This window comes from Theropithecus gelada, chromosome 10, assembly GCF_003255815.1.
Source record: "Theropithecus gelada isolate Dixy chromosome 10, Tgel_1.0, whole genome shotgun sequence".
Taxonomy (NCBI): Eukaryota; Metazoa; Chordata; class Mammalia; order Primates; family Cercopithecidae; genus Theropithecus; species Theropithecus gelada.
The window spans coordinates 9,721,392-9,746,557 of record NC_037678.1 but is presented as its reverse complement, the minus strand read 5'-3'; the positions used below and the strand labels follow the sequence as shown (position 1 = coordinate 9,746,557).

Here is a 25,166-nt window from a genome sequence, read left to right as displayed (position 1 = left end):
TGCCACATTTTATCTATTCAAAATGGTTTGGAATGAGATAGAGGTGGTGGTTGTACAACATTCTGAATATATTAAATACCACTGAACTATACTTGAAGTAATTTTATGTTGTATGAATTATATCTCAATTTAAAAAATTTAATCCTCACAACAACCCAATGAAGCAGGCACTATCATTCTTTTTATTTTACAGACGAGGAAGCAGATGCCCAAAGGTACAGCAATTTTTCTAAAGTCAGATAGTTTGTGACAGAATTAGTATTTGAACACAGGCAGCCTGACTACACAGCTCATGCTCTTACTATAATGAAAACTTTTAAAAAATTATAGAATTAAATTAAAAATAAATTAAATTAAAAATAAATTAAAAATAATATAGAAATAAAAATTAGAGGCCGGGCGCAGTGGCTCCTGCCCATAATCCCACCACTTTGGGAGGCTGAGGTGGGGAGATCACGAGGTCAGGAGATCGAGACCATCCTGGCTAAAACAGTGAAACCCCACCTCTATTAAAAATACAAAACATTAGCTGGGTGTGGCAGCATGCGTCTGTAGTCCCAGCTACTCGGGAGACTGAGGCAGGAGAATGGAGCTAACCCAGGAGGCGGAGCTTGCAGTGAGCTGAGATCGCGCCACTGCACTCCAGCCTGGGCAACAGAGTGAGACTCTGTCTCAAAAAAAAAAAAAAAAAAAAAGAGATAAAAATTAGAAAATAGTCTTAATATAGAATCTATTTTATGTGTCAATTTTTTTTAATGAACTAGTCTGAAAATACAGCATAGAGCCTGGTATAGCATAAGCCCTGAACTTATTAATGAATGTATAAATGTGTACCTTTACAGACAAGTTTATATCTACAAGATAATGTACTCCAGGCCGGGTGCAGTGGCTCACACCTGTAATTCCAGCACTTTGGGAGGCCAAGGCAGGCAGATCACAAGGTCAGGAGATCAAGACCATCCTGACTAACATGGTGAAACCCCATTTCTAATAAAAATACAAAAAATTTGCCAGGTGTGGTGGTGGGCACCTGTAGTCCCAGCTACTTGGGAGGCTGAGGCAGGAGAATGGTTTGAACCCGGGAAGCAGAGCTTGCAGTGAGCGGAGATCGCACCACTGCACTCCAGCCTGGAAGACAGAGCAAGACTCCGTCTCAAAATAATAATAATTAAAAAAAAAAAAAAGATAATGTGCTCCAAATGCTAATGGTAAATTTAGAACACAGCATTCTATACCTCAGGGGCTTGCTGTATTTGTCTCCAAGCCAAGCAAACACAAAGATGACTGTTTTTATAAGCAGCTGTTACCTGAAGCAAAATATTTGTTATATGTATGAGTCTTATGCCAAGCTGTATAAGCACAAACTTTTCAGAATCTGAATTAAATTTGTCTTAACATAAATACTCATTTTCTTTCCCCCTGAGGACTGTCTGTTCACTTACACAAAATTAGAAGGCACCAAATACCGAGAAGATAACCACAGTGTACAATACTGTTGTGCCAGAGAGGCATAAAATAAATCCATTATTTGGAGTCCCACAGAATTCTAACCATCTATCTAAGTGGGAGTTCTATCGCTGACAGCAATTACAATTTTAAAGAATCTATTTCCCAAGAGACACCTTTCTTTGTATCTCACTCAAAACATTTTTAATTACAACACTCTATCTTCCCACCCCCGCAGCATTTAACCATTCAGTGTTGGGAGAGTAAGTGACTTCCTACACTATATCGGTACTTGAAGCAGAGGAGTCCCTTCAGCTGAGAAATGAGGAGACAGGACAGGGTAGTTAAGGGGTCTGCCCAAAGCCAGAGTGGCAGAGAAAAGGTTACAACCAAGATCTCTGACTCCTACTCCTACTGTTTGTTGCTCTCCTACCAAAGTTCTCAATCTTTTTTCAATCAAGACACACATGATGTTGAAATTTTCTTTTTTTTTTTTTTGAGACTGAGTCTGGCTCTGTCGCCCAGGCTGGAGTGCGGTGGCCGGATCTCAGCTCACTGCAAGCTCCGCCTCCCGGGTTCACGCCATTCTCCTGCCTCAGCCTCCCGAGTAGCTGGGACCACAGGCGCCCGCCACCTCGCCCGGCTAGTTTTTTGTATTTTTTAGTAGAGAGGGGGTTTCACCGTGTTAGCCAGGATGGTCTCGATCTCCTGACCTCGTGATCCGCCCGTCTCGGCCTCCCAAAGTGCTGGGATTACAGGCTTGAGCCACCGCGCCCGGCCGATGTTGAAATTTTCTCTTCCACTTACAAAAGTGTACACAACACATACACATAAGATCTGGGAAAATCAAACAGCTAATTCTTAAGAATGATTATATGTGGAGGGAGGGAATTAAGAGTGGTTTCTATTTCTCATGTTACGCATCTCTGTACAATTTTTTATAAAGAAGCATGCGTTAAACATTTCAGTTTTGAAGTGGGTAAGAGGCAAATATTTTTTGTAAAAGACATCAGAACACAAGATATAATATAGTCTAGTTATTCTCAAACTATAGTCTGGAGATCCCTAAAAGTCCCCAAATCCTTTCTAGGAGGCTTTGTAGGATTAAAAATCTTTTCATAAGAATCAGTATGAAATAATAAGATGCTATTTGCCTTTCTCATTCTCATTCTCTCACAGTGTGTAGCAAAATTTTCCAAAAGCTACGCATAAGTGTGTGATATTGCAACAGACTGAATTCAGAAGCAGAGAAAAGGATCCAGCTATCTTCTATCACGTCAAAGAGAGGTGTTTGCAAAACTATACATCAATGCCATTCATCTTACAACATTTTGGAAAATATGGTTTAAAAAATATAGCTTACATATCTTAACATGCAATGGATGTATTTTACCTTTTTTTTCTTTTTTGTAGAGGCAAGAGAACATTGGAATTACAGGTATGAGCAACCACACCCAGCTAATGTATTTTTAATTATTTTTAATGAATTAACAAATACCTTGGCCGGGCTCAGTGGCTCATGCCTGTAATCCTAGCACTTTGGGAGGATGAGGTAGAAAGATTGCTTGAGGCCAAGAGTTCAAGACCACCATGGCCAACAACATAGACTACATCTCTTTAAAAAAACAAACAAAAAGGCCAGAAGCGGTGGCTTACACCTGTAATTCCACTTTGGGAGGCCGAGGTGGGCGGATTGCTTGAGCCTAGGAGTTCGAGACCAGCCTGAGCAACATGGTGAAACATGTAGAAACCCAGTCTCTACAAAAAACAAAAACAAAAAATTAGCTGGCATGGTGGTGCATGCCTGTAATCCCAGCTACTTGGGAAGCTGAAGTGGGATAATTGCTTGAGCCTGGGCTGTCAGGGCTGAAGTAAGCTGAGATTGCGCCACTGTACTCCAGCCTGGGTGACAGAGTGAGACCCTGTCTCAAAAAAACAAAAAAAACAAAAAACAAAACCAAATATCTCAATGATTTCTCAGTTTTAATTTCCAACACAATAATATTGAGAGTTATAACCACATAAGCAAGACTCTGGGATATGCGAAAATTTTTAGGAGTGTGAATGGGTCCTATGACCATAGTTTGAACACAGGCCATTAACTACAAAAAAAAAAAAAAAAATACATTATTAACAAACTTCATTATTATTTACTATCAATTCTAATACTCCCTTCAGCTAATCTTACCATACCAGTGTCACAAAAAACAGAACCTGACATCATCACACTACCTCTGGGTTGGCCACTGTCCTTTCCAAGAAAACTCTATAAAAAGGTAAATACCACTAGGAAAAATAAATTATATAATTTATTATCTCTATATATTATATAGGATATTACTTATACCCTATAATTAATGTCTTACAGATGATCATTTAGTAGGGGATTTTTTTTAAATGACGGGATGTGGTATTATGATGCAAAGTATATATTTGGTCCTCATCTCAGGCTCCTGACACAGAGCTCCTGGTAAAATTCTTGTAATTTCCTGAATGATAGGAATGTCTTTTGTTATAATAGTGTCTTAGTCCCTGGTTCCTGATACAAGAGTGTCCAAGACCCCTGGAATCTCCAGAGTGCTAAGAGTGTCTTTTTGTATACTGGTGGCCCCTTATCTTTTAGTGCATTAATTGCATCTTCAGCTGTATCTAGTATGTTCAGAAATCTGTGCTTGAATTTGAACATATCACTAAGCTTCAACAATTAACATAAAATTCATAGCTATGTATTAAATATATATATATATATTTTTTTTTGAGATGGAGTTTCACTCTTGTTGCCCAGGCTGGAGTGCAATGGCGCAATCTCGGCTCATTGCAACCTCCACCTACCGGGTTCAAGTGATTCTCCTGCCTCAGCCTCCTGAGTAGCTGGGATTACAGGCATGTGCCACTAGGCCCGGCTAATTTTGTATTTTCAGTAGAGACGGGGTTTCTCCATGTTGGTCAGGCTGGCCTCAAACTCCCGACCTCAGGTGATCTGCCCGCCTCGGCCTCCCAGAGTGTTAGGATTACAGGTGTGAGCCACTGTGCATTAAATATTCTAATTGTAAATTTTTAATTGATCAAAGCAAAGTATGCACATAGTTTAAAAAAATCACATAGTATAAATGACAAAATACAGCAGTTTTTGCCCCACTCCTGTCTATTTTATCCAATCTTCCTTCACAGAGGCAATTAAATTCTTCTAGTTGTTTGTTTTGGAATTTATACATCTTCATATAATAATATACTAATACCTTATTAATCACTTTTAGACATTATTTACATTCTCTTATGGGGAATGAAAATTCAGCTCTCTTATACCACATTCCCTCTTTTTTTGTGGTTATTGTTTTGAGACAGGGTCTCACTCTACTGCCCCGGCTGGAGTGCAGTGGCACGATTTCAGCTCACTGCAACCTCCACCTCTGGGTATCAAGCAATCCTCTCACCTCAGCCTCCGAGGTGGCTGGGACCACAGACGTGAGCCACCACACCCAGCTAATTTTTGTATTTTTTGTAGAGACAGGGTTTTGCCATGTTGCCCAGGCTGGTCTCAAATTCCTCTCTTTATTCTATCCATCCTTTTAATAGTTAAGATTTTTGCTTAAATCAATATTTGGTGTTCCCATGATTATCATGTATTAACTTTTAAATTTTTTTTTTTTTTTTTTGGTAGTAGAGACAGGGTTTCACTGTGTTGGTCAAGCTGGTCTCAAACCCCTGGCCTCAAGTGATCTACCCGTCTCGGACTCCCGAAGCGCTGGGATTACAGGCGTGAGTCACTAAGCCTGGCCAATTGTGCAGTAACTTTTAAAGTGTAGTCATTTTATTTCTAGATTTTTTTTTTTTTTTTTTTTGAGACAGGGTCTCATTCTGTCGCCCAGTGCAATTGTGGTTCACTGAAACCTTGGCTTCCCAGACTCAAGCGATTTTCCAGCCTCAGACTCCTGAGTAGCTGAGACTACAGGTATGAGCCAGCACAGTGCTGGAATCTGCTTCTGCTGAGGGCCTCAGGTGGCTTATGATCATGGTTCAAGGTGAAAGGGGAACAGGTATGTCACATGGTAAGAGAGGGAGTAAGAGAGCGAGCAGTGGGTACCAGGCTCTTTTAAATAACCAGCTCTCCCATGAACTATCAGTGAGAACTCACTCATCACCAAGGGGATGGCACCAAGCCATTTACGAGGGATCCGCCTCCATGACCCAAACACTTCCCACGAGGCCTCACCTCCAACACTGGGGGTCACATTTCAACATGAGATTTGGAGGGGTCAAATAGCCAAACTGTATCAGTCATATAAACGATTTTTAGCCTAAGTTCCTAGGGATTTGGGGGTTCCTCTTTTTTTGTGAACAATTCTGCAACTGACACCTGGATTTCTTTCTTTTTCTCTTTCTTTCTCTCTCTTTCTTTCTTTTTAACTTATTTATTTATTTTTAGAGATGAGGTCTCACTACATTGCCCAGGCTGGTCTCGAACTCCTGGCCTCAAGTGTTCTGCCTGCCTCAGCCTCCCAAGTGCTACGATTACAGGCTTGAGCCACTGTGCCCAGCCTGGCACCTGGATTTCTTAAGAATGCATCATCATCTACACTTCAGGCTACTTACTAAAAAAAAATAGATGGTTTATTCATTCTGGGCTATATCTCTCCTGTAAAAGGGCAATAAATATCTAAAGTATACTTTTAAATTTGGCCAATACAATCCACACATGAAGTTGAGCTTACAGACAGAGTAAGAATTAAACACTGGGTAAATCTGGGTAAATCTGGTCAAGACTTGGTCCCCCCAGCGTGTATAATCTTATGGGAATAACAGATAGGAACATACATAAATACAGAAGCAGATTTTCATGTCTTTTAAGCATAAAACAACGATGTTTGGGTTGGTATGCCAACCAAATCACCAAATGTGACTATTTCTAAAATGCTGATTCATCCTAGCAGGGTGAAAACTAGTTGGGGGGTTGGGGGAGACAAACTGACAACTGATTGCTAGTCCAAAATCAGTTTCCAGAGGAGTCCAGAAGTGGCTGAGTCACAGCAGCACCACTGAAATCAATGTACAGCCTCTCCTGATTTAGAACACTGCATTATAGAACAGAAAGATTATTTTAAAGCCGGGCACGGCGGCTCACACCTGTAATCTCAACACTTTAGGAGGTGGGAGAATGGCTTGAACTCAGGGGATTGAAGCTGCTGTGAGCTGTGATCATCCCACAGCACTCCAGCCTGGGTAACAGAATGAGACTTTGTCTCAAAATAAATAAATAAATAAAAATTAAAAAAAAAATTTTAAAACCACCTAAGATGTTTTCTGTGGTTTGAGCTAATAAAATTCTAAAGATTAAAAGTAACTTACTGTGGCTTTCATATTGAAAAATGTTATTCACCTTATCAGAGTTAATGTAAGTCTTTTCCCTGACATAACAATCAAGCTAACTCACATACGTACACGGACAGGCAAGTTACACAAATGGCCTCATGGATGACACTCTCGAGTGTTTAATGGAAAGACTGTGGGCTTTGGGATAAAATCTAGGTTCAGGTCCCGAGAATAGTATATATTATCTAAGTAACTTCAAATCTCTATGTCATAATTTCCTCATTTGTAATTTTGAGACCAGTATCTGTCAAGGTTGCTATGAGAAGTTAGAATCAAATTATGGAAAGTAGCTGGGCGCGGAGGCTCACGCCTGCAATTCCAGCATTTTGGGAGGCTGAGGTGGGTGGATCACTTGAGGTCAGGAGTTCAAGACCAGCCTGGCCAACATGGTGAAACCTCATCCCTACTAAAAATACAAAAATGAGCCAGGAGTGGTGGCACACACCTGTAGTCCTAGGTACTCTGGAGGCTAAGGCAGGAGAATCACTTGAACCCAGGAGGCAGAGGTTGCAGTGAGGCAAGATCATACCACTGCACTCCAGCCTGGGTGACAGAGAGAAACTCTGTATTTAAACAAAAACAAAACAAAAAACAAAAAAACACATCTCTACTAAAAATACAAAAAAAAAATTAGCCGGGCGTAGTGACAGGCGCCTGTAGTCCCAGCTACACAGGAGGCTGAGGCAGGAGAATGGTGTGAACCTGGGAGGCGGAGCTTGCAGTGAGCCGAGATCACGCCACTGCACTCCAGCCCGGGCAACAGAGAGAGACTCCATCTCAAAAAAAAAAAAAAAAAATTATGGAAAGCACCTAGCATCATACCAGGCACACAGTCGGCACTCAACAATTGCTGGTTTCTACATGTCCTTTATAGCTGTAGCATCTGTTAGTACTAGAAGCCAGTGTTAATTTTAGGTCCCTAAAATGAGTAATGTCTTCTCAAGTTCCTTCCAAAAGAGCGATTGCTGTTTAGTAAAAAATAAACACCAACTGCTCTTTCAGAAGGAGCTTCAGAAAGGTAGAAGGGTCAACAGTATCGAATACTTACAAAGAACTGGAATCAATTAAGAATGCAAAAACAGTCAGGAGATGTACAGAGCACTCTTGACATAAGTAACTCCATCTTAGAAAAAGACTCCATCTTACATTTTAAAAAGCACTTTGACAAAAGGGACCAGATGTTTTTCCACATAAAGACACAACCAAGCATACTCTTCCACTATCAGTCCTCACCAGAAGACTCTGTGACCATAAAAAGAACAGGACTGAAAATACTCAAAATGGTCTTCTTAACAGACACTGTCTTGCTGTCACTTGTTATAAATGCCTGATATCACGCCCGGCGCGGTGGCTCACGCCTGTAATCCCAGCACTTTGGGAGGCCGAGGCAGGCGGATCACGAGGTCAGGAGATCGAGACCATCCTGGCTAACATGGTGAAACCCCGTCTCTACTAAAAATACAAAAAATTAGCCGGTTGTGATGGCGGGCGCCTGTAGTCCCAGCTACCCGGAGGCTGAGGCAAGAGAATGGCGTGAACCCAGGAGGCGGAGCTTGCAGCGAGCCGAGATCTGGCCACTGCCCTCCAGCCTGGGCGACAAAGCGAGACTCTGTTTCAAAAAAATAAAAAATAAAAAAAAAGCCTGATATCTGTGTCCGAAGGCTCTGCCTACATCAAGGATTCTTTCCTACAAGACCAACACACCGCCATGACGCCATGACGAGACCAGGATACTTGTCTATATCGCTCTCCCTGGACTGGTTAGGTAACCCTTTTTCCTAATCCTTTTCTCTTGATGTTCAATGTTACTTTGTTGCAGAATGTTTAATCTACAACATTTATATATTAATTAGGTATACTATTATGTATGATTTACAATATTGACTGACTAGTGAATAAGAAGTACTGAAAAAAATCGCCTCCTTGAGAACTCCATGTAACTTGTGACTTCTGTAACTGAAATAACACAGTAATAAGTCTGACATTGTGAAAAGACACAAACATGTGTGTACCTGGTTATCCCTGACCTTATACCATTCACAATAGTAGATTAAGCTGTCAGGAAGTCAGAGTTGACCTTTGGAAGAGCAGTTCAAGTGGTCAAAGTAGGATGAGGAAAGGCAGTACATGTGAAAAAAAATACATATTTATATATTTATAAATATATAATATATATAAAATATTAAAATATATATATTTTTTATATAATATTAAAAATATATATATATATTTTTTGAGACGGAGTCTTGCTCTGTCGCCCAGGCTGGAGTGCAGTGGTGCGATCTCAGCTCACTACAAGCTCAACCTCCCGGGTTCATGCCATTCTCCTGCCTCAGCCTCCCGAGTAGCTGGGACTACAGGTGCCCGCCACCATGCCCGGCTAATTTTTTGTATTTTTAGTAGGGTGGGGTTTCACCGTGTTAGTCAGGATGGTCCTGATCTCCTGATCTCATGATCTGCCCGCCTCGGCCTCCCAAAGTGCTGGGATTACAGGCATGAGCCACTGCGCCCGGCCCAGGATATTCTTTAAATAAGCTTAGCCTAAAGGGAAGGAGAACAGGCAGAGGCTGAAGAAGCTGCCAGATTCCAGATCAGATTGGTATAGTTCTCTGATGGGACAGGCCTGACCATGTTTGCAGGCTGAACAGAAGCAGACACTAGGTTAAAGCTACAGCAAAGAGGTGAAAGATTACTGGAGCAAGGTCCTAGAAGAAAACTGGCAGTGGGGTGGAAGGGAGGACCAAGATCGAAGGTATGGCCGGGCGCGGTGGCTCAAGCCTGTAATCTCAGCACTTTGGGAGGCCGAGACGGGGGGATCACGAGGTCAGGAGATCGAGACCATCCTGGCTAACACGGTGAAACCCCGTCTCTACTAAAAAATACAAAAAAACTAGCCGGGCGAGGTGGCGGGCGCCTGTAGTCCCAGCTACTCGGGAGGCTGAGGCAGGAGAATGGCGCGAACCCGGGAGGCGGAGCTTGCAGTGAGCTGAGATCCGGCCACTGTACTCCAGCCTGGGCGGCAGAGCGAGACTCCGTCTCAAAAGAAAAAAAAAATCGAAGGTAGCAGACACTGAATATGTCTGTTTTTCCTCTGAGACCAGCGGAATGTAGAAAACTGTACAACTGTAATTAGAAAAAAATGAAAAAACTCATCCCAAGTAGGTTCTATTTTATCTAGAGAGTAAAAGGTAATCTACAACAAGTGAAGGGAATAGGTGGAGATGGCCATGAGGCAAGAGAACATTTCAATTCCCTTAAATTTCTAAAACTGGGTATAGTGCTGTATTTGCAAGAATATACTTGAGACAGAAATGAATAATTATGGTTTTACTACAATGTTCCATTAAGGTAGATGCTCCACAAACATAATCACATTTACTTCTCACAAGAACCCAGTTAAGTGAGGCGTTGTTATTGTCCCTGTTTTATAGTTCGGTTAAAGATAACACTCATAGTTAAGCTTTACTACAGAACTTTTTTTTCAGCTATTATGCCATATTTGCTTCTTAAAAAAATTAAGTTATAGAATACTATATATGATGATATAATTTCATTAATCCTTTTTGATTCAGGCATAAACAAACAAAGTTAGCCGGGCGCGGTGGCTCAAGCCTGTAATCCCAGCACTTTGGGAGGCCGAGACGGGCGGATCACGAGGTCAGGAGATCGAGACCATCCTGGCTAACACGGTGAAACCCCGTCTCTACTAAAAAATACAAAAAACTAGCCGGGCGCGGTGGCGGGTGCCTGTAGTCCCAGCTACTCGGGAGGCTGAGGCAGGAGAATGGCGTGAACCAGGGAGGCAGAGCTTGCAGTGAGCTGAGATCCGGCCACTGCACTCCAGCCTGGGCGGCAGAGCCAGACTCCGTCTCAAAAAAAAAAAAAAAAAAAAAAAAAAAAAAACAAAAAACAAACAAAGTTAGAAAAGCAATTCCAGGCCAGATAGAGTGGCTCACGCCTGTAATCCCAGCACTTTGGGAGGCCAAGGCGGGCGGATCACCTGAGGTCGGGAGCTTGAGACCAGCCTGACCAACATGGAGAAACCCCGTTTCTACTAAAAACACAAAATTAGCCAGGTGTGGTGGCGCCTGCCTGCAGTCATAGCTACTGGGCGAGAGGCTGAGGCAGGAGAATTGCTTGAACCCAGGAGGCGGAGATTGTGGTGAACCGAGATCGCATCATTGCACTCCAGCCTGGGCAACAAGAGCGAAACTCCATATCAAAAACAAAAAAAAAAAAAAAGAAAGAAAAAGAAAAAGTGAGAAAAACAGGCAACAAGTGAAAAAAAGAAATATCTTTATAGATTAAATAGAAATATATTACCACTATTGCCAGTCAGGAGTCAGAAAACTATGGCCTATGGGCCAAATCCAATCTACCACCTGTTTTTGAAAACAGGATTTTATTGGAACACAGCTCTGTCCATTCATTTACTGTCCACAGCTGATTTCACACGACCATGGCAATGTTGGGTAGCTATGACAACTGTACGCAAAACCTAAAATATTTCCCATCTGCTCTCTTTAAAAAGTTTGCCAACCTCTATGTTCTTTTATAGCACTTAACTGTATCTAAAATTATTCTACTTATTTTTTATTTATTAATTTATTTTTTATTAATTAATTTTTTTTGAGACCGAGTCTTGCTCTTGTCTCCCAGGCTGGAGTGCAATGGCACAATTTTGGATCACTGCAACCTCCGCCTCCCGGGTTCAAGTGATTCTCCTGCTTCAGTCTCCCGAGTAGCTGGGATTACAGGCGTCCACCACCATGCCTGGCTAAGTTTTATATTTTTAATAGAGACGGGGGTTTCACCATGTTAGCCAGGCTGGTCTCGAACTCTTGACCTCAGGTGATCCGCCCACCTCAGCCTCCCAAAGTGTTGGGATTACAGGCGTGAGCCACCGTGCCCGGCCTATTCGTTTATTGTCTGACTCCCCTACTGGAATGCACAGTCCATGAAGAAAAAGACCTTCTTCTCTACTATATTTCTAGCACCTAGAACAGTGCGTGGCACATAGAATGCACTCAGTAAAGGTATTTAATGAACAATATTTATTGCAAGAAGGAAAAGAAAAACATTTCCCATCTCCCCACTTTCTTCTCTTAGATGCACTCCAACTATTTACCCCACCACTCCACCAAAACTGGTCTTCTCAATTAACCACTGGATTTCTCAACATGATAAATTCTCAGTTATTTCTCAGTCCTTGCCTTACTCGACCCCTCAGCAGCATCAGACCCAGCTGGTCTACATCCTTCCCGGGAAACTTTCTTCACGTAGCTTTCACTCTTAGTTCTTAGCTTCCCTCCTACCGTACTGATCCATCTTTCCTTTGTCTCCTTTGCTAGTGCAATCTTATTTTCCCAGCCTCTTAATGGTTAGCCTGTTCAAAGACTCAGTCATTCAGATTCTTCTGTCAGTCCATACTCACATCCTTAGTAAACTCATCCAGTCTCACGACTACTCTTAGGCATTTCAAACTCCTCCAAAACCAAAGCCAAAGCCAACGCCAAATCTATCTTTTCCCCCAAAACCTTCTCCTTCACAGCCTCTGCCATCCCAGTAAATAACACCATCCCTCCAGTTACTGAAGCCAAAAGCTCTTGGAGTCAACCAACCCTCATTTTATAAATATATTCCAGGTCAATGACCACTTCAACCATGTCTGCTACCACCCTGATCCAAGTCACCATCATCTCTCGCCTGATAATTAATTGTCCCCTGTTCCCTTACATTCTACTCTCAACACAGCAGCCAGGGTGATCACATTTAAAGGTAAATCAGCAAGTTCAGCAGCTAGCCAGAGCGAAAGTCTCACACAATTTGGTCCCCTGAAAACTATTTGCCTCTTTGTTCCCTCCACTCCAGACACCCAGGCCTCCATGCCCATCTTAAAGCAAGTCACGCAAGCGTCCATCTCGGCCTTCATACTGGCTGAAAGGCTCTTCTGGCTGAACTGAATGAACCAGGCTTCCTGAATTAGGCATTTTCATGAAATGCTGTGTCGCTTAATTCTCTAAACTTTGTGAGGTAGGTATCACTTCCCCCACTTTACACATCAGGAAAGTGAGGTTTACAGGGCATCTAGCTAACAAATGATGGAGTTAGGGTTCAATCCAGATTAGTCTACACAGAACATGAGCTCTCAGTGAAGTTTCTGGAGGCTAAACAGAGGATTCAGTGATGTTCCTCTGAAGTCACAGTGATTTTAACAGCTAAAGGTGTATGCTAACTGGTGAAGGATATGAGAAAAGGCAACCAAAGAGATAAAACAACCACAAGAGGAGTCACCCAAGCCACAAGTGGAAAGTTTTAAGGAAAAGCGGGGAGAGGGGAAGTGTCAAGTGGAACCTAGACGCCAGAAGCCCAAGAATCAAGTGTATACCTCATAACAAACCACACTTGTGGTAGACAGGAACCCAGATCTTGATTTAGAAAGAAACAAAAAAAAGCCAGGCACAATGGCTCATGCCAGCACTTTGGGACGCCAAAGAGAGATTTGTTTGAGACCAGGAATTCGCGACCAGCCTGGGCAACATTGCCAGACCCAAAAAATTAAAAAAAAAAAAAAAATGTAGCCGGGTGTGGTGGCTCACACCTGTAGTCCCAGCTACTCAGGAGGCTGAGGTGGGCGGATCGCTAGAGCCCGGGAGATCCAGGCTGCTGTGAGCCGTGATCGCGCCACTGCACTCCAGCCTGGGCAACACAGCGAGACCCTGTCCTGGGAAAGAAAGAAAAAAAAAAAACAACTATCTTCTCTTGCCAATAATGCTGCCCAGAGCTATCCTACTAGGTATTGCCACTTGCCCGCGGCAAGCGTGAAGACAGGCTGTAGGGAAGCATGTGACTAAGCAACACGGCTTCACACCTACGTTCTCCTCCGGGTCAGTGAAGCAAAGTGTGAGTGTGCGGTGGTGGACTGATCTTAAATTTCCCAAGGCAAAGATGTGGACCCTGATTGTGCACGTGTGACCACGGCTCTCTACCCCACAGTCTCTAGGAGACCAGGACGTGGCGGAGTCTCGGCCCTTACCCCGAATTCCTCCAACAACTTTCCGCCTATGGTCCATTCCTCTCTGCCCCACAGTCACGACAGAGGACCCCAACCCACACTACCTCCCTCTCAGACCCATCCCCCAGGCATATCCCGGGACTGGCTGCCGAGAAGCCTTACAACCAGTTAAGGCCCGGGCGTGAAGACCCCGTCTCACCACGGCTCCGGCCACGGCGTGGACCAGGCTTTCGTAGGACAGCACAGAGGCCATTGGTGCGGCTCCTCGAAGACCCAGCCACACTTTTCCCACAGATGCCGCAGCCAGTGGAGTTAGGAAAGGAGCGCCGGAGCCTGGGGCGTGAAAGTCGCAAGCTCCACCCTCTCAAACCCGCCCGCCTGCCTTAGAACCACTTCCGGGTCGCGGGGTGGGAACGAGGGCCTAAGAACGCCCCTGAGTGCTGATTGGCCCCTGTGGGCGCGGGGCGGGACAGCGAGGTGTTCGCGGGGGCCGGGCTCCAAGGCGCAGGGCGGCCTGATACCAGGTACCCGGCTCCCAGCTCCCGGGTCCCACGACGTTCTCTCGTGTTCCCGGGCCCTGACCAGTCCCTCCATCTCAGAAATCTTAATGGCCCTCTTTTACTCTGGTGACAAAGATGGGGAAACTCAATGAGACTCCAGTCTCCCTGTTTCTCTGCGCCTGAGCTCTTTTCTATTCTGAGTCACATTTTGGCCAAGAGGAAAACAGCTTAATTGTGGACTTGGAAACTTCTCCCTCCCGAAAAACCCTTGAGTGTGGTAGGAAGAGATATTGAGCTCAGGAGACCAAGATACCAGACGCGAGTGGGAGCCTCCCCCTAGTTGGCAACTATGGAAGTCATTTAACCTCTTGGGTTTCCAACTTTGTGAAATGACAATGTACTAATACCAACAATCCCCGTTTGCTGTGAGGATTATGAAAGCCAGTTTATGTAGCAGTACTTCATAAAATACTGAAGGAAAAATTTTTTTTTCCATGTTGCAAAGTGAGTAACAATTACATAGCACTAAAGAAGCCACATTCAGCTTTAACCTGTCATACTGTGAGATTCTGCTTCAGGATGCTCCTCAGGGACTCTTTTATGAGACACCATCACCACTTGTCTGTACCATGTTTCCTTCTAGAATACCCTTGTGATAACTCCTGAGTGCTGACTACATGCCAGGGTTAGTGTTTTATGCCCAGCGTCACACTTAATCCCTAGGAGAGGGTCCTCACAAAGTTTAACTCGGCCGTTTTCACAAAATTTGCAGAAGATACTGCTTCCAGGAAAATTCCCATCACGCCATAGAATCATGACGTGAACGTGCAGGACCAAAAGTGAAGCGAAGATGATTTTGGGCTGGGCGCAGCGGCTCAGGCCTGTAATCCTAGCACTTTGGGAGGTTGTGGCGGGCAGATCACTTGAGGTCAGAAGTTTGAGACCAGTCTGGCCCATATGGCAAAACCTTGTCTCTATTAAATATAGAAAAAATTAGCCGGACATGGTGGCACGTGCCTTGTAGAAATTACAAAGTAGAAACTGCAGCTACTAGGGAGGCTGAGGCAGGCGAATCGCTTGAACCCAGGAGGCAAAGGTTGCAGTGAGCCAAGACTGCGCCACTGCACTCCAGCCTGGGACAGAGCAAGACTCCTAAAAAAAAAAAAAAAAAAGGGATTTTGGCACGGGAACGTAGACAGAAACTGGTTGGTTGTAAAACTTGAGAACTCAGTTCTCACTGACTCCTGATCAAATTGGGAGCTTGCTGTCAAGAATATACTAGATTATGCATCATAGTTATGAAAACATTAATACTTCGTTTTGACGTTTTTATATCTTAGCTACCAAACACATTTTGATCAGTTTTTTTTTTTTTTTTTTTTTTAAAAACCTGAGACAGGGTTTCCCGTCTTGAACTCCTGGGCTCAAGTGACCCACCTGCCTCAGCCACCCAAAGTGCTGGTATTACAGGCATGAGCCACTGTACTGGGCCTTGCAACTTTTTGTTGTTGTTGAGATGGGAGTTTCACTCTTGTGGCCCAGGAAGGAGTTCAATGGCGCAATCTCGGCTCACTGCAACCACCACCTCCGGGGTTGAAGTGATTTTCCTACCTCAGCCTCCCGAGTAGCCAGGATTATAGGCACGCGCTACCACGCCCAGCTAATTTTTGTATTTTTAGTAGAGACGGGGTTTCATCATGTTGGTCAGGATGGTCTCAATTTCTTGACCTCGTGATCCGCCCGCCTCGGCCTCCCAAAGTGCTGGGATTACAGGTATGAGCCACCACCCCCGGCCTGATCAACTAAAGACTGACATACTGAGAACAGTACTTTTTTTTTTTTTTTTTTTTGAGACAGAGTATCGCTCTGTCGCCCACGCTGGAGTGCAGTGACGCGACCTCGACTCACCTTAGCCTCCATCTCCCGGGTTCAAGTGATTCTCCTGCCTCAACCTCCCAAGTAGCTGGGACTACAGGTGCACGCCCCCATACCTGGCTCATTTTTGTATTTTTAGTAGAGAAAGGGTTTCACCATGTTGGCCAGGCTGGTCTCGAACTCCTGACCTCAGGTGATCCACGCATCTTGGCCTCCCATAGTGCTGGAATTACAGGTATGAGCCACTGCACCCAGCCAGTGTCATTTTCACATAATCAGAGTATGCACTGAAAAATGTAGACATTGCATAGCTACATCAGTTATTACATGGAACTATGAAGTTGTGACGTTTGAGGCATAATTTTATTCATATATATGTTTTTTTTTTTGAGACAGTTTCGCTCTTGTCGCCCAGGCTGGAGTGCAGTGGCGCAACTTCAGCTCACTGCAACCTCTGCCTCCCAAGTAGCTGGGACTATAGGCATGCACCACCACCCCCAGCTAATTTTTGTATTTTTTTGTAGAGACGGGGTTTCACCATGTTGGCCAGGCTGGTCTCGAACTCCTGACCTCAAGTGATCCGCCCTGCCTTGGCCTCCCAAAGTGTTGGGATTACAGGCATGAGCCACTGTGCCCAGCTGAGACATAATTCTAAAAAATTGTAACTTAGTTGAGCACAGTGGCTCACGTCTGTAATCCCAGTACTTTGGGAGGCCAAGGCAGGATTATTTGAAACCAGGAGTTCCAGACTAGCCTAGACAACAAAGACAAGACCTCATTGCTGTTAAAAACAAAAACAGATGGTCATGGTGGTGCATGCCTGCAGTCACATTTACTTGGGAGGCTGAGGTAGGAGGATTGCTTGAGCGCAGGTCAGGGCTGTAGTGAGCTGTGATCGCATCACAGCACTCCGGTGTGGGTGACAGAGAAAGATTCTGTTTCAAAAAACCTAAGGAATTTTTGGCTGCTTTTTTCATTCTAAACAAATATCCACTTGTGTGTCCAATTTGTTCATAATTATTCTTTTCCTTAAAGAGGGTCCTGTGAATTATATAAGCATCATATCCCTTGACACTACATAAAGTATATAAAAAATTTAGGGCCATTCTGTATACACCCATGCTATGAGAATTAAAGGAACCTAGCTAGTACTTGCCATTTCATGTATGTTGCTTTTACACTGGCTTAAGTATGGTCAGGTTACTTACCCTGCAATCTAAAAATGTCCCAGTGATGTGTGTGAGTGAACTACTTAATTATGTATGAGTCCTAGATTTTCAGAGCACCATAGACATTTCTATTAGTTCTACTTACCTCCTGGCTTCTTAGAGCTGTAATTTTAAAATCAGGATTTCACCAAACATAATTTTTAGTTTACTGCTAAACAACTTTATAGAAAACCATACACTTCCACTTCCACCAGCACTATACAAAAGGTCTCACGGAAAAACTGCCAACTTGACGGGCATACTATTTACATTTGCTTTTTAAAGCTCAAGTTATTCACTGTTGTTGCCTATTTACCTTAGGCTATTTTCCTCCCCAAACTGCATGAGCTCTATTAAGTACATTATATACTGGTTGTAAATACTGGCACATAATGACCTTTTTAGAATTACTGTGCTATAATTCTTTTATTTATTCTTGCCCTTATTTGGGGGCTTGTCATGTACTTCAATTATGCTGTGTCCCTTACTATTAGGAAGAAACCCCCTGGATGTACACATCAGCACATCAAGCGTGTGACATTCCTTATTTAACCAACCTTATTCAAATGTACATTTTAGTTGTTTTCAGTTCCTTAAACAATTCTGCAAGAATCAACCTTGTACACAGGCAGCACAGTATAGAGTTTGGGAGGAAGCCCTTTGAAGCCACAAACCTCTGTATTCAAGAATTTCAGCTTTACAAATAATCAGCTGTGTTATCCTTGGCAATTTACTTATTAAGTGCTTCAGTTTCCTTATCTATAAAATTGTAAAGTGGTGCTAACAGTATCTACCCTTATGGTCATTATCAGAATTGATCCAATACTTGCAAACGGGTAACAGACTTACCTGTGCCTACTCAAGTGCATTCACTGTAGTCATGAGCAAATCTCTGAAATTGTTTCTCCTTTATCTTATCATACTAGTATTTCCTAGTATGGTAGACTGTTCGGTATCACCCCAAGTCTTTCCTGTTTCTACTATAAGTTTTTTCTTGAGCACGTGACCACACAGTTATGGATGACAAACTGGCTTTCGCTGCAGCTAAACATAGCCTCAACACACAAACTGACCAATGGGATACTAGAAGTAATAAAATGTTAACTTCATATATTAGCTTCAGTATCTCAGCATGTTTCCCAGACTCCCCTTCTCCTATTTCCTCAATTGGAGGATGAGCACCAGAGCAAGCAACTTTGGACCTAGAAATGGAAGCTACCTTCTATGTATGGCAGAATGCCTGCCTCTGAACAGCTACTCAAAATAAAGTACCTGTTTTTTAGGGTTTCTTGTTTGCAACACTTAATAGTCTGCAGCCTAATATACCTAGTAAATAACTTAAGTACCAGAGACATAAATAGAACATATGCTACAAAAAGACAGGGGCGGGGGGTGGGGGAATCAATATCTAGTTTTTGTTTTTTGAGGCAGTGTTTTATGATCTCAGCTCACTGCAACCTCCGCCTCCCAGGTTCAAGTGATTCTCCTGCCTCAGCCTCCCAAGTAGCTGGGATTACAGGTGCCCAACACCATGACTGGCTAAATTTTGTGGTTTTTTTTTTTGAGACAGAGTCTTGCTATGTCACCCAGGCTGGAGTGCAGTGGCACAATCTCGGCTCACTGCAAGCTCTGCTTCCTGGGTTCATGCCCTTCTCCTGCCTCAGCCTCCCAAGTAGCTGGGACTACGGGCGCCCACCACCACGCCTGGCTAGTTTTTTTTTGTATTTTTTAGTAGAGACAGGGTTTCACCATATTGGCCAGGATGGTCTTGATCTCTTGACCTCGTGATCTGCCCACCTTGGCCTCCCAAAGTGCTGGGATTACAGGAGTGAGCCACCACACCCAGCAATTTTTGTATTTTTTAGTAGAGACAGGATTTCGCCATGTTGGCCAGGCTGGTCTCAAACTCCTGATCTAACTGCCTCGGCCTCCCAAAGTGTTGGTATTACAGGCGTGAGCCACCGCACCTGCCCAATATCCAGCTTGAAACCGTATTTTTTAACATAGCTAGAAACATAACTATATTTTTAAGCAGAAAAAAACTTCCTTCTGATAGCATCATTAGTACAAGAAAACATTTCTAGTTTAGAATATTGAGTTGAAAATTAAGAATGTATATTATGGAATTTAAAAATCTAAAAGCACAGGACACATTTTCAGAAGAGGAATTTTACTTTTACCCACTTATGGTAATATTTGCAATATTAGAATATAATTAGGTTAAATAAATCAAATAAGGAATCCAGAAGAAACTGTTCTTGAGTTAAGCCAAGTACGCACTGGCAATTTTGAGAAAGGAGAACTCTACACGTTAAGAAAAAGAACACACAACCTCAAATGCAAGTTTATATGGTGAGTGTTTTTAAAGGATTTAAGCAGCATGCTCCATCAGCATAATAGCTTTTTCTCATTTATGTAACAGATGCATTTCTGTCTGCTTGTGTACAGCAAAGGGTTAGAACCTGAATAAACTTATTTATGATTTTAGAAATGTACTCCATAGAATTTACTTCACTGCTCCTACCACTGATTCTTCAAATAAGCAAAATACAGAAGGTCTTATCCCTTGAAAATGTTTTTAAACACTAGCACTTTAAATTGAAACACTGGTAGAAACGTAGCAATGTCAGGTACAATGCCTATACTTAGTCTTATTTAAAATAAGAATTGAATGCACAACAGAAAATTTATCATTTTCTTTATCATCGGAGGGGAGGGAAAGAAAGCAAGCAGAGGTGGGGGTATGGTTACACTATTTAAGAGCTGAATACAAAGACAATGAGTCTTTCATAGTCTCAACAACTCCACAATGAATAACTGTGGATTATCTCATTTATAATTCACATTGGATCAAAAAAATTGGTTCCCCTCTGTGTATATCAATTTAATTCAAACCATATTATCTTCAGAATATAAAGATGAATACTACAAGATAAACTCTAACTGCAATAAGTATTTTCTAAGTAGAAGACCAAACACCAAAGGGAATCCCTCTTTCCAATGTCTTCTGATATGGCAAGATTTTGCCAGAACGGAAGTCTAACACTTAAATAAGCATTCTCTTGGCCAAGTAAGAAACTACAGTTGTTGTGGGTATTACCCTACAATTACCATATGTATTACATATTAAATTAAACTCAGCATTAAATATGCTTGTATAATTATGCTGTTAATGATGATAGCAGTGATGATGCTGGTGGAAAAAGCCTGTCTTTAGCCCAAGAAAAGTAAGGGAGAAAAACATAACAAGCAGAAAACAAACACAGAGTTGGGCAATTTTTGACTAGGAAAGAGAATTTTAAGCGTAGAAATATAAAAAGAAAAGTACTCCCTTATTTCCCTTATGTGGAAATAATATGAAACACTTATTAGATATACTGGACAAGAAGAGAACTCCAACTCTACTGCAGCATTACAAAAAAAATCATCCCTTCACCACAGTGTAAGATTTAAGGGCAACCTGCCCAAGGATGCATGTTATATAAAACACAGCAAGATTGCTGCTGCCCTGCTAAGTACTTCCAATCCCTACCCAGGTCCTACTGAAATACGGGTGGTCCCAATTAGTTTTATTGAAATAAATCTTTAAAGAAAAAGATAAAGCATTTAAAAAGACAAGTCAAAATGCATCAGGAACCACATATCCAACACAAATTTTATCCTCAAATGAGTTATGTTTGCCTCGCACTAGTAACTTTTATTTCACTCAAATTAGAGCAATAATCTTCCATACATATCTTCCCTGCCCAATTCAAAGAAAAAAAATCCAAAATGATTAGTAAAGAAAAATATAAGAATTAACAGACCCTTTAAATTTGTTTTAAATATTTTGAATATTTAAAAAGTGTTTAAAGTTTGTAATTCCTAGTAGGAAAACATTATCTGAATGAATACCCTAATGGCAAACCACTGTAAAATGCTTCAGCTGAATTTGGGGGAGAGGGGTAGGGATTATCTTCAAAGCACCCCAGCTCTCTTGATGAGAAGGTCAGAGGTACACTGGTTTGTATTATTGCGACATCCATAAGGTGATCTAGGTTGCTTTTCCTTCAGCAAGGGCTTTATTTATCAGAAGGGCATTACGCTTGACCTCCAAATTTGGCTGACAATTTACTGATGAGATTCATAACCTTTGGGTTGCTCTGGTATTTTGACATATTTGCTGGGTTCTGAGCCACATCCTGGAAGGCCACCATAACTTCTGGATCCTGAAAATAAAGGGTTTGTTAGTATTTAAAAAGTATCCTACTGGGTCAATAAGTTTATTATCCTAAATTCCATCTCTTATTTAGACCTATAATTTGGTCATAGTTAAATGGCGTTTAGACAAGTGCTTGAAGTATCAAAATCAAGCTGAATTATGTCATTTGAACTATATGATGAAAAAAGCACAATTGTGATACAAAGAAAAGGACAACTGGATATAACTGCCAATCATTACTAAGTATTTCCTAGTTTTAAAAATTTAATTTACTCACTCTGCATAAAGAACATAAATGTTACTCCTGCATAATTAGCTATTTGATAACTGATAAATAAAAAATAGCTACAAGAGTAACCTTTGTCTCCACACAGAATTATGAAATAATTGCCTTAATGATACAAAGTCCAAAGTTCTTCTTCCAAGTCTTACCTGCATGGCTGCAAGAACCTCTGGATCACTAAGAATTTCATTGAGTCCAGGCATTCCAGCCATTCCAGGCATGGCCCCTCCCATTCCAGGCATTCCTCCGGGAAAACTACCAGGCATTCCCCCAGGAAAGCCACCTGTAATAAAAAATGAATAGACACTAATCATACTCCCAAATATTCTGTCACAGTACTTCATCCAAAAAAGCACAGGTTCAACAAATAAGGGTGCCACTAAGCACAAAGTAGTCTGAAGAGTCGGAAAATTCTAATCAGACTGACACAAGACACAAGTTATAGCTTCTAATTATCTCTTAAAAAACAAGGCTGTAAATCTCACTTTGCTACCTCCTGGATCAGCATTTTTCTAGTAATAACAGTTTTTTATTTTTGTTTGTCTTAAGACAGAGTCCTGTTCTGTCACCCAGGCTAGAGTGCACTGGTGCCATCTTGGCTGACTGCAACCTCTGCCTCCCGGGTTTAAGCAATTCTCCTGCCTCAGTCTCCCAAGTAGATGAGACTACAGGCACGCACCACTACATCTAAGTTTTGTATTTTTAGTAGAGACGGGGTTTCATCACGTTGGCTGGGCCACTCTCGAACTCCTGACCCCAGGTGATCTGCCTGCTTCAACTTCCCAAAGTGCTGGGATTACCAGTGTGAGTCACCGTGCTCAGCAACTGTTTTCTAGTAATAACACTGTTAAAAAAAAGACTAATTTCACCTTAAAAACAAAGAGTCATCTAACAGTTCCTTAGATTATAGTCATTTTGATCATCTTTCAACTTTCCATTCTTGAATATTTGTCTGTTTCAATTTAAAATTGATTCATATGAGTTTAGGTTTTTGTTTCAATTATACTCATCTAGCACAGATCTTCCTTCAGTTAAGGACTACTTTAAAGGCTTGTTTATCTGTTGATTTTTCATTTCCATCTCCAATAAAATAAAAATTATCTGAAAGTTAAACTGGAAACCTGCATTTTTAACAAGAAATCCTGGTGCTTCTTTACAGAGGATAATGCTCCAGCAAAAAGGATTTTATCCTCCCAGTATAATTTGTTAGATTATAAACCCAAATAATCTACTCTGTTCTTCAATATCACAAACCTGTATGTCTACTGGAGATACTCTAAAATTATAATTAATAATATAGAGAAAGATAACAATGTATTCTACAAAGGGTCACTGTAAGTAAAGCCGTTTTAAAGAAGGAAACACATGATAAAGTCATTTCTACCTGCCTCAACAGTAATTAAAACATGGCCATTAATAACTAACAACCACAGATGAAGAAATCTAAGCGGACCATAAAACAACTTCTAGCTTCTCTTGCTGTCCCTACTTACCCCAATGCTTTGAAAAATTAGTGCCTACCCATAACACAATTACTGACCCAAGGCTTGTCAATCTAAATAAAATGTACATAACAGAAAATTATCTCTAGTACTAGCCCAACATTAGCAGTCACTTTCTAAAACAAAGGTATCTGACAATAAGATTATTTATATTTTAAACAGGAAGTAAACTATGAGCTAAATTTAATTTCTTGCTTTTTCTTCAAACATCAGGTCATCCTCAGTATTTGTTCTAGGTTTGAATTCTGTTGCTGTGCACTAGATTTTCTAGTCTCAGATCATGCAGCTAAGTTCTAACCAGTGACATATAAGCATAAACAGCCTCTAAAAACTTTCCTTAAGAGAAAGCTAGTTACCGTCGAACAACTGGAGACAGCTGTTTAAAAAACAAAAAATTAAGTCTTGTCCTAGTCTTTATATAAATTCCACACTGTCGTAATCAGGAAGTACTCAATAAATCTTCTGCGTGCCTTTTCCAACTCTTCTATCTCCGTGTTAGTCCTGTCCTCTGGTATTCAAAGATTTGCCTCACTAGCAATTTCTGATCACATTTGAAAGAAAAAGAAAATATGCTATTTTTACACTGGACTCAAAACATCATTTTTATGCCTAATAATTCCATCATTTCTTTTACCTAAGTTCTTCATGAATATCACTGTATAAGAGAACAAAATTAGAACATCACGTTATAATAAATATTGAGTATTATATTAGAATATCACTGTATAATAGAACAAATTTCAACTTTTCTTTAAATATACCTGGAAAAGAGCCATACTGAGCTCCTGACTGTCGTCTGGCTTCTTCCTCCTTTGACACAAAAGGAAATAAATTATATAATAAAAGAAGAAATAAGTGCTGTCCATTCAACTTGTCCATGCAAGACCATGAAAAAATTGTAAAATAACCTAGTAGATGGCAATACTGAACTAAAGGATATACCCCATACCCCCTTCCAACATTTTTTCCAACTGGATTCTCAGTGGGCATTATTCTCTGTAATAATTTCAAGTGTTTTACTTCTACTCTGGAAACAAACCTGGAAAACAATTTACAGTATTAATATGAAAACTCTAAATTCATCCTGGTTTTAAAACACCTACAGGGAAGGACGTGGCTAGATTACCAAGACTACCATGACTTTTGTTTCCTAGGTACATCTTTTCCATACTCTCCCTATATAATACAAATGTAGATTTACTGATTTGTTTTTGCTGCTTTTTAAAAGAGAAAATGAACGAAAAATAAATTTTCCTCACATGTAGTTGTAAAATTATCAAGGAGATATATTGCTTTTAAATATCAAGGAGATAAATTACTTTTAAAGATTATAAACTATAACCTTAAAATCAAGTATTGATGCTTAATATTAAATGGACAAAAAATTAGAATGTAATGAGTTATATAATACAGCCTTACGTTCCTTCATTCAACGTTAGAAATAAGTAGATGAATTATTGTTATTTTTTAAAGAGACAGCATCACACGATGTTGCCCAGGCTAGTCTCGAACTCCTGGGCTCAAGTGAACCTCCCACCTCAGCCTCCCAAACAGCTGGGACTACAGGCACTTGCCACCTTACCCTGCTAGAATCAATTGTAAATAGCAACGCATCCACTGTTGGAAGAGAGGAGGAATCATAAACTGAATTAATCTGGCCAAGCATCCTCAAAAGATCAAACAATAATACTGCCACGTTTCAATTACCTGACCTGGAAAAACTCCTGATTTTATAAAAACACAAACAAGAATATAAAATGGTGAAA

General features: G+C 41.4%; 2 protein-coding genes across 5 annotated transcripts in view; both read right to left on the bottom strand.

The window, feature by feature from the left end:
- Positions 1-14,240, bottom strand: part of SLC25A17 (solute carrier family 25 member 17) — a 54,148-nt gene extending 39,908 nt beyond the window's left edge. For 2 of the 3 annotated variants that reach the window (XM_025400027.1, XM_025400028.1), the window contains exon 1: positions 14,031-14,235. Coding sequence is in view for 2 of the 3 variants with exons in the window: in XM_025400028.1 (XP_025255813.1) it covers positions 14,031-14,084 (54 nt within the window). In the remaining variant the exon portion in view is untranslated. Of the gene's footprint in view, positions 1-14,030 lie in introns of all 3 variants that reach the window. The other variant, XM_025400026.1, reaches the window with a different exon arrangement.
- Positions 14,241-19,563: 5,323 nt separating this feature from the next.
- ST13 (ST13, Hsp70 interacting protein) overlaps positions 19,564-25,166 on the bottom strand; it is a 34,143-nt gene continuing 28,540 nt past the window's right edge. Inside the window, exons 10-12 of one of the 2 annotated variants that reach the window (XM_025400773.1) lie at positions 24,162-24,210; positions 22,048-22,181; positions 19,564-21,622 (exon numbers count right to left, since the gene is read on the bottom strand). In XM_025400773.1, coding sequence (XP_025256558.1) covers positions 21,494-21,622; positions 22,048-22,181; positions 24,162-24,210 — 312 coding nt within the window. In that variant the 3' untranslated portion in view covers positions 19,564-21,493. The remainder of the gene's footprint in view (positions 21,623-22,047; positions 22,182-24,161; positions 24,211-25,166) is intronic. The other variant, XM_025400772.1, reaches the window with a different exon arrangement.